General features: G+C 43.7%; 1 protein-coding gene across 1 annotated transcript in view; it reads left to right on the plus strand.

Moving 5' to 3' along the window:
* Nucleotides 1-2,805: 2,805 nt before the first annotated feature.
* Nucleotides 2,806-20,920, plus strand: part of LOC8052872 (solute carrier organic anion transporter family member 74D) — a 47,658-nt gene continuing 29,543 nt past the window's right edge. The window contains exons 1-4 of the mRNA XM_029989168.4: nt 2,806-2,939; nt 11,823-12,355; nt 13,576-13,662; nt 15,178-15,372. Of these exons, the coding sequence (XP_029845028.2) occupies nt 2,806-2,939; nt 11,823-12,355; nt 13,576-13,662; nt 15,178-15,372 (949 nt within the window). The remainder of the gene's footprint in view (nt 2,940-11,822; nt 12,356-13,575; nt 13,663-15,177; nt 15,373-20,920) is intronic.

A 20,920-nucleotide genomic window follows, 5' to 3' on the forward strand; every position in this document is an offset into this window, starting at 1 on the left:
CGTTCTTCCGCTCCCTTAAGGGCTGTTTGCAGAGGTCGGCATTTTAGGTCGCCCTCACTCACCCTCACCCTCACAGCCACACTCACCTAAGCCCCTCACTCACCCTCACCCTCACAGCTACACTCACCTTCAGCCCCTCACTCACCCTCACCCTCACAGTCACACTCACCTTCAGCCCTTCACCCACCCTCACGGCCCTCACGCACTCACCGCCCTCACGCCCCTCACGCCCCTCACTCACTCATGGCCCTCATGGCCCTCACAGCACTCACCGCCCTCACGCCACTCACCGCCCTCACGGTCCTCCCCGCACTCACGGCCGTCACGGCCCTCACCGCCCTCACGGCCCTCACCGCCCTCACGGCCCTCACACACTCATAGCCCTCACGCCACTCACCACCCTCATCGCACTCACGGCCCTCACCGCCCTCACGGCCCTCACGCCACTCACCGCCCTCACGCCACTCACCGCCCTCACGCCACTCACGCGCCTCACCGCCCTTGCGGCCCTCACACCCCTCACGCCCCTCACGCACTGATGGCCCTCGCGCCACTCAGGCCAGCTTCAGATGGGGCAAATTCGCCCAGAAACTTTGCGTCGCAACACCAGCAACACAGGCCGCCCGCGATCACACGCAGCAACCAATTGCTGCAATTTGCCATCGTCATCATAAAATTTTATTTTTCTTGCACTATTTAGACACAATTACGCGTTATAAACGTGTTTTTATGCATTTAAATCTTGTTAAGAATACTAATGCACCTTTCTGAAACAGTTTATTTCCAAAAAGAACGATCGATTTCAAACCAGAACCAAGTCTTTCGGTGTCATCATCACCGGCACCAGGTATCACATGAAAAGTTTGCGTCCCTGATTGGATGCAGCCGCTTCAAACGCATTCGAATTGTTCCGAGTTGCTTGCTTATTTCGAGCCGGACCCGATCTCAGCAATTCATGCCGATCTAAGGAAAACTAGAGAACAGCCCGCCATTAACACCAAAATTGCTGAGAAAGATGCTCGATCTGTAGGGGCCTCACGCACTCACGCACTCATGGCCTTCTCACACCTCATGCGCTCACCACCCTCACGGCTCTCACGCCTCTCATGCCACTCACTGCCCTCACGCACTCGTGGCCCTCACACCCCTCACGCACTCACCACCCTCACACCACTCACGCACTCACGGCCCTCACGGCCCTCACCGCCCTCACCGCCCTCACGGCCCTCACGGCCCTCACCGCCCTCACCATCCCTCACGGCCCTCACGGCCCTCACAGCCCTCACGGCCCTCATGGCCCTCACCGCCCTCACTGCCCTCACCGCCCTCACGGCCCTCACGGCCCTCACCGCCCTCACAGCCCTCGCGGCCCTCAGCGCCCTCACAGCCCTCACGGCCCTCACTCACCCTCACACTCATGAATTTTCCTGTTTCAGAAACTCACTCACCCTCACCTCACCTGTGAAAATGAGGGTGAGTGAGGGTGAGTGAGGGCCCTCATGAGTGAGGTTTGCCGAGATATGGGCTTCGCCCCGTCCCGCAACATAGCGTAATTGCTTTTTGTGCATATCTGTCTCCGAGACATGATTCTTTCCGCGGCATTTGTCTCCACGGTCCTTTCTAGGTGTGTCCCCAAGCATTCCGGTGCTTCGAAAGATGGCAATGCTGCGGTCGTTGCCGGGGGTGATGCGTGTTTTAGAGGTCGGCTACACGGTTATGCGTGTATGACCGAACCAAAACACGTTTTTTACCACCTCGCATGACTTTTGAACGAATTATCCATCACTCCACAAGTAAATTTATGCTAATTTGTTTAAACAGCGTGTTTTTCACCGCAAATATTCACCAAATACACGGGACTTGCTAAAACTGTTATGTCGGGCCCTTACGACCCCGCCAGCTCAAGTGGATGCCTACGTTCCACAAATTCGTTAGGTTTGAAGGAACAATTAGTGTTTTTCGTTAATTAAGGTTTCTTGCATCACAATTCAAAAAATCATTGCGGTGCCTTTAACTCATAAATATATATAAAAAAATTGGTTGGTCATAGCGACGTTTTCGTTAAATGAGGATAACCGTTATACTTGTCTTTGCGCTTGACTTTATTTTGCGTTGCCAACGTCGGCTTATGCATCTATTTTGGATTCGATCTGTTGATTGCAAGTACTCTAAAGGCAGCGTGTTAAACACTAGGGAGCGTGCGTCTACGCTGACCAGTGTGGCTTCTCTTCGGATGTAAGTTATGCATATGCGTATGCGTATATATACGTGCATACCCATTTTACGCTCATACGCTCACACACGAGCCGCCAAAAGCGTTAGAGCAAAGGAAACACACTATCTTTTCAAGTGTCGTTCTATAAAACTAAAATATCTGCTCAAACCCGGCCATAAAATAAAAACAAGTAAAGTTGCAGCTGTTTGGTTGGCTTCACGTAGGTTTCTCGCGCAGCTGTTAGGCTTCGATAACACGAAGCCAAACAGCCCCGAGACAAAGTATACGCAGACTGTTTTTTTTTTTTTTTCAGCAAAACTTTTTTGCTTTGAGCCGTCATCGCAGAATCATGCACGTCACAACGAAAAGAATCGTAACCGTCATGCAATCACCACTGTAAGTTTTCTCGTTAAATCCAGAACAAAAATTATATATCAAAAAGACTTTAAAACGGGGCTTTGTTAGCGAGACTTTGTTGCGTCGTCTTTCTTTTTTTGCAGCACTACTACATGCCGTGCCCAAAACGTACAGTCGACACGTGGTGATACAGCAGTCATTCTACACAAAAAACTCGAGGCTAACCAAAAGCCATGTTAAGACCGGATCTAAGGAACCAGAATAGTCAAGAAAGTTCTTCGTCGAGCGACAACGACTCCGAGATGGACTATCGCTGCGGCATGATGTCGTACAGGCCTGACTGGCTTCAGAGATTCGCCACGTCCAGGTACAGTGCAATCACTTGTACATACGTAAGTCAGAAGAAGTAACGCGTTACAAGGTACGCGTTACCAAGTTACGCTCTACCTCTAACTTATTTTTTTTTTTTCGGCGATAGTCGTTATCGGCAAGGTTGCGCATCGGATCCCGCGTATTTTTCGTGTAGGTACAGCTGCAATGGAAAAAGTGACCGACGCCCGGAGCGGAAAAATGGCGACAGGCGGCGCTATTGTTCCCGAACGCGCCGATAGTTCCGTATCTCAACGCGGGGGTGGCCGACAGAAAGCAGCCCATCCTAAAACCCGTAGTTCGAAAGTTATCTGATCCCTCAATTTTCTGCCGCCCCCCCCCCCCCCCCCCCCGTGTTCCGACATTAAACGTGACTGGCACTCTCGCTATCGGCGCGCTCGGGAACAATAGCGCCGCGTGTCGCCATTTTGTCGCTCCGGTCATCGGTCACTTGTGCTACTCTTTTTCCGTTGCAGCTGTACATTGCAGCAAGCTCTATTTGGCGGTGCAAATTTCTCCGCGATATTCAGCGATGAATAAGCGATGTCGCAACACTGTGTCGTCACAGCGTCCCGTGACGTCATGTCTCAAGACGTCACAATAATCTCGCTAGATTTAGTGGGAGTTTTTGTTTCGCTAAATTGAGGAAGAATTGAGTTTCGTCCAAGGACCGAAAACCGTTCCCCGAATGAACCGGGAAGGTTGGTTTTTTCTCCAAAAAAAGTAAACACGTCGTTATTTTTTTTTTTTTTTTGCTAACAGGAATAAGTAACGTAGTTGAATAACTTTAGACGAGTGAGGAGTAAACGCATATATTAAGAGGTTTCCCCTGGAACATGTATAGAACACAAGCGTATTTAAACTATTCCGACTTGTGCTGTCAATAGTGTCACAACCAAGAAGTGTTACGTCAATCACGTTGCACCTTTTTTTTTCTGCAACGAAGTACCAATTGTGGATTTAAAATATACCTGTGTTTATACTACTGGGTGATTTCATTTGAATTCGACCAAACTTGTCGGGGGGGGGGGGGGGGTCTTTAGATTTAATCGTAAAAATATATATGATACCCGAATCCTTGTGATGAAAGAAACTGCCTTTGAAAAAAATTAGAATTGTATAGTTTGAGAGAAAAAAATTCTGAGGCGCTGCCGGGTAGAAAACGTCAAATTCCCAATTTGATTTTATCTCGACTTTAGCCGCCATTTACAAAATATCGAATTCTTGCAGAATTATTATATTTATTACGCAATATGTACGCAGACTTGGCTATTTTTAGAGGTAAATTTCTGTCTTCTGTTATTTTAAATTAATTTTCTAAAAAATCTCAAACGTGCAACCTAGAGCAAGTGTGACGCAACTTCGGACAGCTATATAAAACGAACGGTAGGGCGCAATGACGTGAGACAGATATCTGTGCGTAGCTATCAATGTAAGCTATCGATTGACATGTATTTTCTGGTTATTGTGTTTACCGTGTTGTTTTTATTCTGCCACAAATATAGACAAAAATGAAAAATATGCAAATTTTGAAGTCAATTTTCTCAAAAAAGCCATTTTTTATTTCGTTCATACTTTTTTAATTTATTGCCCAGATTCTGCTTAATAACCGGGTATAAATATTGCTTGACCTTTTTTTGTTGTAGTTTTAGGACAACCAGTTGAATAAGTCATTTTTATCGCGTAATACCAACCTCCGGCTCCGGTATGCGGGCTTCACCGCAACATTGATAATTGGCTCAGCAATATCAGATTTCACTGAAAAACTACTTTACCCCGTTGAATTTTTACTAATATATTTTTAAAAAAATCAGTAACGTCATAAAGAAATGAGAGATGGCTGAATTGACGAAGTGATGTCTGCGAAGTCACAGCTTGCATTTTCGAACGTCGCCACGACAACGTTTTACTACTGAGGTTGCACGAAACTTATATATTTAAATTATTTGTTTGAACATTGTGCCGTGATAAACAACAACAAAAGTAAATTTAGTTAACATCAATGTTAACTAGACTAAGCGAGTGGAGAGATCCAAGACGTTTCATCCGTTTCGATCATGTCGGGTTGCATTCTACGGCACTATCCAGTCCAGAAAAACAATATCCCCGTTTATGCGTTTCGGACAATCTTTATTTTATACAAACATTATCGGAAAATCGGCTCGAATTTTTTTAATTTACCGCATGGCATTCTTTCGCCTATCCTTCATTGGCCCTTAGTATTCCGAGGTACGTGAAAAAAAAATTGACTACATTTTGTCCATCCTTCGGCTTTTGGACTACTTGTTGCATACGTTTAAATTTTTTGGGCTACGCACAGCATATCGGAAGTTGCTTTTCAGCTTACAGTAATCATACTCTTTTGTTGGCAGTATGCAATAAAACATTCATAGGTAACAGTTTAACAAAATCACTCTATTTATTGAGTAATTTATTTGGGTTAACAAGGCACACCTATAGAAACACATAATTTTTCACAGAAGCGCAAATGTACAAGAAGAGGCTTTAACAACAAAACAAAACAAAGCCGTAGATCATCTGAGAGTTCCGCACGTGCACCACAGAGGTTCATGCATTAAGACGAAGATAGAACAGTTCGCTCAAGCTGCACTTCGCCCCTTTCGCGTCGCCACACGTGCGAAGCGCGGATGCCTTTCCGAGTCGGTACGCAACTCCACTCTGTTTTCTTGATTCTGCGGAAGTCACTCACCTCCTTCTCCGTTAAGTTCATGAGAGTTACGTTTTTGACACGCCTTCCAACCTTGTCCACAAAATCTACTGATGTTCGGACGAGCTGCTCCTCCGGTGAACGGAGGTTGTGCACCGTTGCGTGATGTTTGAGAAGCCCTCCAACCCCGTCACAAGAGTTTTTACCATGCCGAGAGGCAGAAAATATCCACTTCAATTGGGTATGGCCCACTCGTTCGAACTCATGCAGCTGAAATCTATTTTTAAAATGAGCAGGTGCCCCGTCGGATATGTACGTTAGTGAAGCATAAACTGGGATGTGCTCCTCCAGCCAGTCTTCTATAAGTCTCAGAGCCAGCAGCACATGGGAAGTGTCATGACATAAGTCCTCACAGACAACGCCGAAGCATTTTGAGCCTTGCGACGTGGATGCCACACACGTGAAAACAGAGAGCTGACGCGTGTGCCAGTGGTACTCCTGTATCTCGTGTGGCAAAATTACCGTCCAGTTCTCCGCAAAATCGAAGTGCATGACGATGTGTCTTGAGGTCACACTAGACTTCTCAATCCGTATGGCTTCCCGTTGTGTCCTACGAATAAAATCGTGCGTGGAAAACCTTGTGGCCCATTTCTGTAGCTCTTTCAAAAATGCGCTGGAGTCGGCAGTCTTGCTTATCAAATTACCATTCTCCCATGTGAAAAATGTAATTTCCTCTTCAGGCACCATTTCCAATGATTCTAAGGAGAGTCTGTCAGTCGAGGGGCAGTCTTTGCATTCGCCTCTGAAATATTTGGACGAGGTTTCAGGGCAGAGGCACAAAGCGAGAATCTCCCCTTTTGGTATTTTTTCTTCTCGCATGCTGTTCAGGGTGGAAAAGCACAAATCGAAATTCGTACAGCACACACATGCACAGACAGTCTGTTCAGGGTTTAGCTTGACCCACTTTGGCCGCAGCGAGTAAAATTTAGTCAGACCTAATTTTGAGTCCGGGTTTGCTTCCTTAAACAGCCTGTACGTCTCTCGGACAGACCTTGTCATATACCCCTTCACGACCACATGTTCTTCGCCATCCTTCAGAAGCTTAACAGCACCTTTTTTGTTTGGGCTCTGCCGAGAACAGTCGAGATCGTCGTCGGTGTAATATTGCGTGGCTGCCCGTATGGTGTCCTCGCTTATGCTTCCACCGTGATAAGGCTCCGGACGCTCCCATACGCCGAACCGTTCACGAAGCTGCTTTGATTTCTTCAGAAGGTACTTCGATGCCTCAGGAATTAGCCGTTCTACCTCCCTAGTGGCTACGCCCTTGGGCACAAGCGTGAGGAGCTGACATCTCTCCTGGTAAGATGCCGCCTTCACAAAGGCCTCTCTGATGTTTGCCCACCACCCGTCGCAGCCGAGGCATGGTTGATCACTGCGAGAACTTGACCCACTTGGCTCCAAGGTATATGCAGTCGCCAACTTTTTTCGTACCTGTCGGCTGTGTGATCCTTCAATCTCCCGCTGTTTTCTTTCAGCATATGCCTGACGGCTTTTCGGGTTTACTGTAGAAGGCATGCGCAAAGGAGTTGTTTCAAGCCCAGCAGCAGAAATCTCTTCGTTAAGACCTTCCACTACTTCGTGCTCTTCGATGCAGCTTGCTGGAGAGCTCGAGCATGGATCACTGACAGATGATGAAAGCTTCTCACCGGTGTACTGGAAGCAGTTCTGGCAGAGCACGTCATCCAACGCAAGAGCCGCGGCTTTCGATGGAGGCAGGATCATCTTCAAGGCGTCTACGTTGAGATCGGTGACATAACGAAAACGTCGGTTGCGGTATACCCTTCGCCTATGTCTCTCGAAGTAGTCCGCGCAACTCTTTCTTTTAAAGCTGAAAACTGCAGCCATGACTGAGTTCAAAATAACGCGTTCATTCCTCGGGAGGTTCCGGCTTTCTGCTTTCGACGCAGTTCCGCAGTTCTCTTATACAAATTCATTGCTGCAAGCCCTCTTGTTATATTTTTTTTATTCTCTTATACTAGATGAGTTTGTCAAATATAGACACTGATTAGCGAATCAACCTAAGGACGCCAGAAATGTCATGGTGCGTGTTATTCGCTTACAAGTAAAAATAAATAATGGATAAGAGAAACAGACAGACCATAGCACCAGGGGCTCAAAGAGGACTACAAACATTAGTTCCGGAGAAAAGCGCTGCAACGAAGACACAAAATGATAAGCCAACCAAACCTTCCTTTTTGTTCTGATGCTCTTGCCGACACTGTGGCCATGTTTGTACTGGTGATAACTTGCCACCCTTGAAACAAATAAGTGTCCGCAAAAGCTGTATGTATACAGTTACGACTCCATCGACCGGCGTGATAATGTCTAGTGTTTACTGCATTTGTTTTCTCCTTTTGACAAACTTGACCCAGCCGAGCTACAGAAACTTCGGGCACCAAAGAGTCTCAAGCTTCCGCCCATAAATTTATTGGGAGAAGGACAAGGACTGCTTCACACAGTTCCACTTCGCTGTGATGCATTGCGACAGCCTGTGACGACGCGAGTTCCACTCTAACAAGATTAGTATAACCCTCTTGCAACGGCGCACGCCGAGGTCAACTAAGAGTCGCATGGTAATCTTCATGATAAGAATCGCAGCCTTTTGCTGGCGCTCGCGAAGAGGTTACTGAACCTATACTTCACCTAACAACTGGACCACTTGCAACTGATGTAACGAACATGGCTCTTTCTTTTGATGTAAAAACAAACATAAAGAAAAGCGCCAGAAAACGTGCATACCCAGCTGGTAAGCAACACACGGGAAATCAATTAAAAAAGTTTGAAAGAGAAAAAAAAATTTGCCTACGCCACTTGCCTTCTGTCATTTTTTTGTGACATTTCTTTTTTTGTAAAAAGTATATTACTAGGAATGCAACGAGGTAAAGTGGTTGTCAGTGAAATCTGATATTGCTGAGCCAATTATCAATGTTGCGGTGAAGCCCGCATACCGGAGCCGGAGGTTGGTATTACGCGATAAAAATGACTTATTCAACTGGTTGTCCTAAAACTACAACAAAAAAAGGTCAAGCAATATTTATACCCGGTTATTAGGCAGAATCTGGGCAATAAATTAAAACAGTATGAACGAAATAAAAAATGGCTTTTTTAAGAAAATTGACTTCAAAATTTGCATATTTTTCATTTTTGTCTATATTTGTGGCAGCATAAAAACAACACGGTAAACACAATAACCAGAAAATACATGTCAATCGATAGCTTACATTGATAGCTACGCACAGATATCTGTCTCACGTCATTGCGCCCTACCGTTCGTTTTATATAGCTGTCCGAAGTTGCGTCACACTTGCTCTAGGTTGCATGTTTGAGATTTTTTAGAAAATTAATTTAAAATAACAGAAGACAGAAATTTACCTCTAAAAATAGCCAAGTCTGCGTAAATATTGCGTAATAAATATAATAATTCTGCAAGAATTCGATATTTTGTAAATGGCGGCTAAAGTCGAGATAAAATCAAATTGGGAATTTGACGTGTTCTACCCTGCAGCGCCTAAGAATTTTTTTCTCTCAAACTATACAATTCTAATTTTTTTCAAAGGCAGTTTCTTTCATCACAAGGATTCGGGTATCATATATATTTTTTACGATTAAATCTAAAGACCCCCCCCCCCCCCCCCCGACAAGTTTGGTCGAATTCAAATGAAATCACCCTACTATAATCGGCGGAAAATTTTTTATGTTAATTTATCCTTAAAACGATCTGTGAATTCTGATTATTTCTTTACTACGGACGCTCAAAACTGTTGATTATCGATGAAAGGTAGAAAGTAAAAAAGAAGCTAAGAGTTCATATTTCACTTACGATTTCTATCCATTATTTTAACACTTCATGGTGATCAAGACGCGAGACTGCTTGAAAACGGCGAGCAACGATTCCGAGCACGGCTGAAAGTTTAAGTAATCTCTAACGTAATTATCTGGAGCTGCAACCCATCTGTTCCGTCTAATGAAAAAAAAAATTGGGGTGGCTTAGCTGCAGCATATACGTAGCGTGAGCTTATGCGCACAAAATGAGAGGCGCTATCTAGCGGCTCCGGTGGAGCGTCAGACTTGGCTACTGCGCAACGGAGGTGCACAGCTGGGCACGCGGCGGCGCCAGTGCGTCTACCGCGGCTATGACGTCGCTCCTCTGAAATGCGCAGACCGGCGACGCGGGCGCGGCGGCGGCGGCTCCGGCGCGCCAGCTGTGCACCGTGTGACGTCACTGCTCCTCGCGCTTGCGCAGCACGGCTCTTTGGGAGCCACGCGAAACTGCTCAACCTCGGCCAGTGTAGCTCACGCTACAAAAAAAGTTAATTATTTTCAAGCAGAGTGTTTGAATCACGAGGAAGACAAGCTCTGTTTTTCGCAAGATTAAATCGATAACGACCGCCAGTGTAGTTCCAAAACACTGTCGGCCGGCTCCGTCCTGAATAAGCGAATTCGTTGCGGCAGTCAGTGGTGACCGACTGAAACCCTGTTCACACATGCAGCGGAGCACTACAAGCATAGCTCTGACCTCGCGCTAAGCACGTGCTGACGGGGGCGTTCACCAGCTTTGTATCGCACCGTCAAAACTGTTGCTCATGGCATACGATAAGTAGCTGACGACACGTGAGCAGCGCTACATCAGCGCTTCGCTGCATGTGAGAACCGACCTTGACAGGCCATTCACATAATTATAAAATTACATTTAGGTAAGAGCCTTTATTCTCCGCGGCGAGCCAATTCACGATCCTCCGCGCGTGGCGTGTGCTCGCGACCAGAGAGCACGGGCTTATTCGCCGAGTCAAAAATACCTATAAAATGATAATTAACAGTGCCAATAAATATTTCAAAAGAGTATTAAAAAAAAGTGCGGTCACGATTAATCCGTTAACAGCCCGTCGATTACCCTCTATGATTAGGAAGTGACGTATTTGGATTATTTTGATAGGCCAAGCTAGTAACAATAAATGTAGATTTGTAGGACGAAGCGCGTACATGAAATGGGTGTTTTGTTGATCAATTCACATGAAACTTCAGCTGCAAGTCCGCTCTTAATGCCGGGCGTCTTTTTTTACAGTTCTTCGCCATTTATGGTACTTTTAATCGTCCCTACACATTAAAAAATTCTTACGCGTCTACTTACCCGCAAAACACTCAAAGTGCCAATTCCTGCAATCTGCGAAATCAGCTCAGCGAATGATGAGGCGGGACACCCATTTAGACCTAAAAATGAAGACTGCGCTGTGGCATTACGCAGTGCAAAGCGACATGCTTGCACTGCGTAATGCCACAGCGCAGACTTAATGTTGAGGTCTAAATGGATGTTCCGCTTTATCATTCGCTGAGCTGATTTCGTAGATAGCAGAGATTGGCTCTTCGAGTGTTTTGCGGGTAAGTAGTCGCGCAGGTGTTTCTTAGAGTGTATGTATCACCAACTAGCCCAAGTGAATATTCTTATACAGACCTATTTCAAAGGTACCCTTATGCTGGCCGTGTGAATGGGGTATAATACTTCATTCATACGACCAGCATTTAGGTACCGTACGTACCGCACGACGCACCTTAACGACCACAGATTAGCAGCCGTACTGCCTTGGTCAGTTTGCAAATTTATAGCGGAGACAATTTCTTCCCGGCGTCCGATCATTCGAACAAGCTTCTGACTCATTCTTGACTCGCGATGTACTTATTTAATAAAAATCAAGCACAGCAAACCGCCCAGTTGACCCGTAAGGGCCGCGCTTATTGTTGAACCAGTCAGATTTATCTTCTGATGGTACGAACTTTGATCGACGCCAAGGTTCGACTTGTTCGGCAAACCTTCGAGCTTCAGCAATAGTTCGACGAGTCAGTCTTTTGAGGTGTTGCTCCACTTCTCTAAAAAGAATGACCAATTTCGTGGGAAATAACTTTTATGCTAATTTGCGCCAAGGAAGAAGAGGAGCATCGGTCTCTGAAAGCTTTTCCAACGTCGGCGTCCACAATGACCAACAGGCCCAGGAGCATCTGACACTGAGCGTTCCGTCGTTTTCCGAGGGTGTAGTCATTCGTTTAGTTGTTACGTTGAAACAAAGCATTGGTAACGAACAACGTACTTACCAACCATATGAGAAACGTAAGGAGCTACGGCTGACTTCGTCCTTCAAGTAAAATGCACTTGCCCGCCAGGTACTACGGGCTCGTCTTCGGACTCTTGGGAATCTGCCAGGGCACGTACAGGGCGTACATGGTGGGCACTATGTCGACCGTCGAGAAGCGGTTCTCCATCTCCAACCGCACGTCCAGCGTCATCCTCATTGCGGATGACATCAGTCCGCTCCTGGCCACGCTGGTCTTCATGCTGTTCCTGCGCCGTACCAGCAAGCCCAACTGGATCGCGGGCGGCATGTTCCTGTCCCTGATCGGGGCGCTGTCGACGTTCATGCCGTACAGCGTGTTCGGGGCCGGAACGCATCTTCTGGGGACGGCGGTCTCCAAGAGTGCCGTGGAGGAGAAGAAGGCGGTGCAGTTCTGCTTCGATGCCGCAGGCGGACTGGAGAGCTGCGAGGCACGTCGGCAGTCGGACTGGTCGACCGCGGGCGCCGTTACCTTCATGTTCGTTGGAAACTTCCTCAACGGCTTGGGCGGCGTCGCTTGCTACGTGATCGGCACGACGTACATGGACGACAACGTGAAGAAGAAGAACTCGGCACTGTACTTCGGTAAGCGCCATGTTTTTTATGTGTTTTTTTTCGCGTATGTAATAAACAATAAATAAGTGCACAAATTACCCAGGCCCGCAATAGCACGTGTGTGCTTGTGGTCGGGACACTGTCGCAATGGATAGGAATAGTGTTACTACTCTTACACAAACCAACGTACCGGCATGCTTCCGGCCTAAAAAAAGCTAGATTTAAGCCCTGATAAGTTACAAACAAAATACAAGTTACATTTAGAACACCTTAGAAAGCGTTGTAAATGGTGCTAGAGCTTCCCTTTGGCATTTACATATAACAAAAAAGCGAAATAAAAGCAGCATGAGCATGCATTATAGACTCTATAAGCCGCTTCTTCTTATAGTTTCCATCTTAGTACTTGCCGCAGCCAATCGGTTTTAGAGCCATTGAATATTCCTAAAGTGCCAACAGTTTCAAGTTTTGTTTTGAAATGCGTCGCGACGCCGAGATGAATACGTTCAAGGTAGGTGTTAACTGGTGAAATTAGAAACAATTGCTAGGTGGCGTAACCCAATACGTGATTAAAAGTTGTCTGCCTTTTGAATCATACAACAATTAATAACAATAGAGAGGTTATGCTGTTGGTTCAAATGTGGGTCGCTGGAGCTGGCAACACTTGCTCGCCATCGCCTAAACTGCCTGAATTCTCATCTCGCAGGCTTGAGCAGAATCTGCCTAAAATGAAAAGCATGGGAAAAACCTAAGAGCTTATAACCTATTGACCGGGAATAAGTCAACAATTCAGAGAGTTGCTAGGGCTGAAGTATGGGCTTGTTGGTAAAACACGATTTAAAACGTTAAGTGCAGCGCACACACAACACGGCCACAAAAGAAAGCCGAGCACATACAGCGCCGTGTGTGTTCGCCTTTCTCCTCTATTCGTGTTTGCGTGAGCTGAACTCGCCGTTTGAAACTATGATTAGAAAGACCGATTTCTAAAAAAACTGGCTCAGATGTCAGGCATTTATGCTTTCGTCAAAATAACCGATATCAGCCAATCAGAAAGCGCGAGTAATTAGTTGGCTTCCCCACTTCCACCAGAAGCTACATGATGTGGTACTTTGAACTTTCAGTAACTTTATGTTGGTCCATTGACTGGGCACAAGCAGAAGAAAATGAGTAAATATATACGAAACAAAGCTGCACAATACAATAATGATAAAAAAAACGGACGTTCACATCAATGTTATTAAACCTTTTCGCAGGTGGAATCTACGTCTGTCGCTTTATAGGACCTGTCATCGGTTTGATGCTGGCGTCTGCTTGCCTCAGCCACTACGAGAACCCCTTTGGTAAGCTACTGACACATGCGTGACGTTGTCGAAAGGAACACAAAATCCCGGGCCAACTATGCATATTTTACTCGTAGAGTGCAGTGCGAAATGTAACATGTTGCTGAGGATATTGGATTCCAACATGAACGAATTCCTAAAAGTTCGTGTACCTCTAGTATACCCTTTATTTGTTAAAAGAAAATAAAGATAACCCGTGATCGCGTGTACTGTGTTGTGCCCTCTGCGTGTGCTTAAAATTATTGATAAGGATAATGTCAATAACCTTTCACATAAATTGTAAACAAGGCTAGCTCATACAACGTTGTTACGGATGGCGACATTTGTCTTAGAGAGCAAATGGCTTACGAGACAAACGGACTGCGTGCTATTCATGAAATACTATGTAAGTTACTCCTTACCGTTTCTGCAAAGTCCCGAGTTAATGGGCTCGTTTTTATCTACTTGTATTGAATCGAGTTCAAGGTTAGAAAATTATTAAACAAATTAAGGAAAGTTGATCGAACAAAATTATTTACCTTCTTTTCTTAGCGGAGGTCAATGGTTGGGAACAATAGAACTTTGTGGGAATGCCTGTCCTGGTATGTCTTTTCTGGGCTCCTGGATCTTGATATCATTAGCGAAAAAAAAACCATTCCAGCGAATTTCGTCGGCCAATATATGTGAGATTATACAAAAATGTCCCTTGAAACAACACGTAATCGCACTGTTTGTTATGTGCGGTACCATCCATGGTACAGAAGTAATTAACTAAAAGTGTAATACATTATTACTTGTATTAAACACTTCGTGAGGTATAATTCAAGGATATGTGTAGTTTACGAGTAGCATATTAAACATACGCACCTTCGGTATGCATACCTTAGCTGCCAGACTAGACTGACGCCCAAACCGCGCTGGTAAAGCGCATGGTACAACAAAACTATATTAAAAAGCACACTTCACTGTTTGAAATTAAGCTACAATATACTTTAAGCGTACGTCTTTTTTTGAAGGAGAACTGAAGCTGTTCTGTATTTGTGAATATAAAAATAAATGAATATAAACGAATATCAAAATTATCTTTCAGGTTGATGCGCCCACTAGCCACAACATCACTTCGAATATAGCGTTAAAGCCCCTCTTTCCCGGCGCGTTCTGTGGAAGGAGATAATCGTGACGTATTGGACAGAAATCTCAACACTTCCGCGCATTCCCCAAGCTTTACCCGAGCAGTCAAAAACGCTGCATGCGTTCCCTCACACGCGGCAAGCGCGAAGTAGCTGAAACTTCTGGATATGACGTCCAACCCAGCGATTGGTTTTTCTCTTGTTTTCGCGTCTATTGATATAGGTTCGCGTCAAATGGTTCTGAAAATCAAAATCACAGGACAAAAATAGGATAAGACTCACCTTCTAATATGTTATATAAAAAAAAAATACCCTTCAGCTTCCCTTTAATAAGTGTTGCTTTCTACCTAGGATAGAGCAACGAATGCGAATGGAATGACTTATTGTTCTGATTGAATGTCATCAGTCAGCCCCGGTATCACGGCAAAGGATCCACGCTGGATCGGCGCCTGGTGGATCGGGTACCTGGTCATTGGATTCGGGCTCTTCCTCAGCGCCCTGCCCATGCTCTTCTTTCCCAAGAAGATTCGCTCGGCTGCCATCGAGACTCGTCGCGAGAAAGCGCCGGCATACAAACCCACCCTACAAAGCGAACTAACAGGTACGCGGAAAATTTGAAATCGTTTTGACGTTTTATAGTATGAATTATCAACATTAGACAATGATAAATATGAACATGAATATTTAAGTTTAATATCGCAATTACAACGACGATTATACGCTCCGAGGAATGCAGTGCGCCTACTTTCCACACGAGGCCCTTGAAAGAGCCGATCGCCGCAAACTACGGAGGGATTTCGCTGATCGAATGACGAAGCTGACCAAACGTTAATACTTGACTTGATTAAAATTTTCTTGATTATTCTGATAAACCTGAGAAGGGTACAATTTGTCGTGGGTGCGCTATGTGTGCGTTATGATCCACTGTGCTTGGTTAAGGGAGCCTTTGGGCGGTTTCAGATGGGTTGCACGCACGGCAAACGCATGTGCCCTCCAGGATCATAGGAATGATCAAGTTAAGTTTAAATTTATTCCGGATCGGAGTGTCTAAGGAGCATTTAGTTTAGTTCATTCTGGCACTGGAGTCAACAGTGTGGAATCAATGGTCTGCGTTGTGATAAAATGAAATTGAGTTTCTGACGTATTTCACCACGTTTCACTTCGAATTTGCCATATAAACAGTATGTTTTCATTGTTTAATTGGCCGTTTTACTCATCATAGAATTTTAGCAAGTGCAGATATCTTTTAGACCTGACCCCCCAAAAAAGTTTGGTTGAATTAAAAAAAAGGCCAATTGTTTTTGATCATATATGCATATAGTGCCGCCGGAAAAACAATGTAGCATGAAATTATCGGGGGAAAAAGAAGAGCATGTAAATAAATATTAACGGCAATTGCTGAAAATGAAGCCTATAACCCTAATGATGTCCCTGCTTGTGAGATTTGCCAGTTGAACGAAGGAAAAATAACCAACCAGCTCAGCTCCAGGCAATTACGATGTCCCTGTGCACTCAAGTTAGCACTCAATCTGATGCTTGTATCACTGATTGTAGGGTTCTGAAAATATTCAAGTGTTGACTTCAAATCGAGCAGTGATTGACCGAATAATTCGACTTGACTTCCGGATTCCTGGTATTTCGAATAATTCGACGTATCAAATATTAATACTGTTGGACGAAGTCTGGGTTTATTCGCCTTCTGAATGGCCCCAGCAGAGTTCTAGCAGGCCTCTGCTGAGTCTAAATCGTGTCTACATTGTTTCAGTTTCAGTTAAAGTTTATTTGGACATAAATACAAAGTACAAACGTCCACGAGGTGCGGCTAAAGGAGGCCAATGCGTCTCCTGACGAGGCCATCACCTCGGGTTTAAGCGTCAGGCAGCAAGACATACTAATAAATAAAAATACATAAAAATTATACACTACATATATATATCCACCTAGCACAAGCACAATTAGAGGGGAGCCATCAGCTCAATTAATAAACAAAAATACACAAATCAAAACATGACAAGGCTGTCTAACGTTAGAGAGAGAAAAGAAGCTATACCATGTCGATCATTGTCGATCATTTTGATGATGATCATTGTCGAGTTATTTCTGAAATATTGAAATTGATTTTATTAGTCATAACTAAGAGTAGACAAAACATGGAACTTTAAAGTTTTTTTGGTTCTTGACAACATTCAAATAAGGAAGGGTGCATATTGCATAACGCGATAATTTGATCTTCAATAGTTTGGGTACCATAGATTGTTCGGGGCCTGGACCCCACCAGAATATGGTGGGTAGGTTGTATACTATGTTCCTTGATAGGCATTTGTTTGCAAAATAAGTAAAGTCGTGTTTAACTTTGTAATAAATTAGAGTAGCTAAGTAGAAACTATAAAGCTAAGAAAATGGTAGTAGCACAAGATCATTACAAAGGAAATTGTCAGCAACAGTTTTACGAATAAACATAGTTTGTAGGGCTCTTTCTGGACGCGAAAGAAGTCGATCTAAATCAGCCTTATTACACGTGTCCCAGATAAGATGACTAACAAAAAGTGGGAGTGAATTAAGGAGAAGTATAATAGTTTTTCTACACTCTGTGGTAGAAGATGTTTTAGTCGTTATTTTAATCCTATAGATATGGTTATTTTTATTTGTACTTGGTCAGTCCAACTTACATAAGTTTTAAAGCAAACCCCTAAAACACACACAGGCGCTTGTTCGCGTAATTTCAGAGCTATTTATTTATATATTTATGAATACTGTTCCACCCCAAGTACGGGGCTTTAACAGGTGTGGGTATAGAAGAGCACTGAAACATACAACATCAGGACTACATACAGTACACATTCAGCGACATTCACTTAAAATAAAGGGGCTGAAATAGCAGAAACATTCAATATATTATATAGCACTGAACAAAATGAATTCTCAGCACTCGAAATTACTACTTAGCAAAATATTTAACGACTATTTATCATTCCAAATCAGTCATATTCAAAAGGGCGCTCTCAAAATTATCTAAACAGTCCAATGACAATATATTTTGTGGGAGATCATTCCAGTCTTTTACTGTTCTAGGGAAAAAAGAAAACCTATAAGCGTCAATATTACATTTGGGCACCTCAAACGAATTAGTGCTAACGAATATGAGTTCTCTCGATGCGCGATGTGTTAATCTAGAATCCGGGTTAATGTCAGACAGGTGATGAGAAAACATAAATAAAAACTTTAGTCGAACAATTTTTCGACGGACGGAAAGTAAGGGGAGATTGAGGCTGTTCAGCATATTTGTGACAGAATCAAGTCGCTTGTATTTGGATAGAATAAATCGCGCCGCCTTCCTCTGAACTTTTTCAAGTTCACCAATTGGATTTTTTTCTATAGGGGTCCGATACCGATGCAGCCTACTTCAAGGTAGGCCTAATATACGTTGTGTATGCCATTAACTTCACTTTAGGCCGAGCACTGGTCAGATTCCGTCTTAAAAACCAAAGTTTTTTCATTGCTTTGTGACATATTTCATTTATGTGCTTACTCCAAATTAAGTCTTTAGAAAGTGTCACACCCAAGTATTTAAAACTACCAACTTCAACCAAAGGACTCCTATCAAGCTCGTAAGTAAAGAAAAGAACATTCTTAGTTTTGTTACTTATTCGTGCAAACACAGTTTTTTTTTTGTATTAATTTTCATCTTCCATTTCCAGCACCAGTCCTGAATAGACCCAACAGATGCACTTAATCTGCGCTGGTCGTCTTCCTCCTCGATTTTTAAATATACCAGACAATCATCCGCAAATAGCCGCACAGTAACCCCTTGATTTATTTCCGCCGCGATATCATTAATGTAAATTAAAAATAATACTGGCCCGAGTACTGACCCCTGGGGGACGCCCGAGGGCACTTCAGATACAATTGAACGGTCACCGTTAACCTCTACATACTGCACCCGATTAGATAAATACGCCCCGATCCAGAATATCACGTTATGATTTACACCATGCAAAGAAAGTTTATGAAGTAGTTCAGTGTCTGTTACTCTATCAAAAGCCTTAGAAAGGTCAAGGCATATCGCATCAATCTGTCCTCTTTCATTAGAAGAAGCTGCAAAATCGTCAAATGTTTCCACGAGTTGCGTGACCGTCGATAGTTTCTGGCGAAACCAATGTTGGGGGGGGGGGGGGGGGGGGGTTAGAATGAAAAATGTTGGAGGATTCAAAATACTTGTATAATGCTTTAGAATTAATGTGCTCAAATAATTTGCATACTATGCAACGTAATGCCATAATGCAAAGGCTTAATTGTTTTTATGAAAAATTATAAACATTATTTTCTATACATTAAAGTCAATTTTGTCTACGTTAAGCCATATTTGAAGCTACCTGATACGTACATTTAAATTCCGTTAAAAAAAAAAAGACCTGTACCTGAAAAAAAAAAAAAAAAACAAACAACGTTAGTATCATCAGCGTACAGAAATACATCAGTAATTAAGGGTATGTTAACACTCTCATTTATGTATAGGATGAAAGGCAGGAGACAGAGAATAGACTCCTGTGGGGCGCAAAATTTATTACACCTATATGTCTGATTGAATTTTATGTTGCTGCGTGTACTGTTTTAATCCTCAAAGATTACACCTACAATTCTATAAGATTACAACTACTCAACGAATGCCATATATGCCTTTTTTTCCAATCTAAAGTATGTGCTTAATTGAGTCGAACGCTTTACGGAACTGAAAAAAAAGCCCTACAGTAAAGAGTTTTTGTTCAATATTATAGAGCATGCGTTTTTTATGGCCTAATAATGCGGTTTCAATGGATTTACCTGTCTGAAATCCATAATGTTGTTTACCAATTACTTTTCGAGGTTCTAGAGAGTTGCAGAATATTTTATAAATCACACACTCCGGAATTTTCGAAAAAAAAAAAAAAGCGGCAGTACAGAGATTGGCCTACGTAGTTGCTTAGGTAATTATTGTTTCCACCTTTATAAATTATTGCAATGCGTGCGATTGTCATTTTATTGAGAAATATGCCAGTGACAAGCGCTCTGTTACGAAAGTAAGCCTCCGGGAAGCGTTACCTGATTTCAAAATTTCGACGAAAAGTTTTTGTTTTGTTTTTAGTATTCTTCGAACCAACTGGTTTCAATCGAACTCGTTCGAAGTTTTTGACGCAAGCTCTCAAGCGACGCACACTGCTATTTTGAAATCATATCTGAACTATAGCTCTTTCCCGGTTGTCACTGTTCAGTACATGGGGATTAATTGCAATGAAAATGACAGCGATAATTGAAGCCGCCTCGCCCGCTAAGCCGTCCAGCTCCGCGGCGTTGGGTGACGCGCAGCTTGGTATACGTTACTCGGAAAGAGTAATCGTATAGCAAATACAATTAGTCTCGCTTAAAACGTATTCAATTAGATCACTTTATTATTCGAGACGAAACGCACTTTGCTGTCACTTGAAAAAGCAAGCGCCACTTCTTCGAATAATTGAGATTTTCAAAACGACCGAGTTTTCTGCCGGCTTGAAACGGGGTCTTTCGTGCTCCCCTTTCCGAATTATGAACTACTTGTCTTCTCAATTCACAAAGTTTAATAAACCATCCTACTGCTCGAGACTTGGTTCGAGGCTTCCTTGGAAGGAAACTTGCAGAAAGCACATGAGCGAATAAAAAAGAGCGGGGCGGGAGGGGGGGGGGGGGGGGGGAGGGGGGGGGGAGTAACGGTGACATGCAATTTTATTACATTCGAAAGTATTAAAATTACTTTTGCCATTATTTGCTAATTAAAGGTAATGAAATGATTACAAAATTTCTCAAACACATAATCGATTACAAGTAATTTAATTAGTTATAGGAAGTACCGTACAAGTTTGGAGAGGTGCCGCGGCTAGCTGGCACAAGACGTCGCCCGACTTGAGCTCAGTCTGTTTCTATACATTTAAATAGAGGTTTGGGCATTCAGTTCGGCATTCGACACTAGACATAAGTGTCAGCTGCAACATAAACACGAAGACAAAAAGAATAGAAAGAGACAAACACACCGCTGACAAACAACTAGGTTACAATTCGTCTTCTTCGTCTTTAACCCCAAGCACTCCCTCCTATCTTCATCTTTATCCCTAAGTACTTCTTCATAGAGAAGAGGAATT

This window comes from Ixodes scapularis, unplaced genomic scaffold (assembly GCF_016920785.2).
Source record: "Ixodes scapularis isolate PalLabHiFi unplaced genomic scaffold, ASM1692078v2 PGA_scaffold2__306_contigs__length_199485367, whole genome shotgun sequence".
NCBI classification, from domain to species: Eukaryota; Metazoa; Arthropoda; class Arachnida; order Ixodida; family Ixodidae; genus Ixodes; species Ixodes scapularis.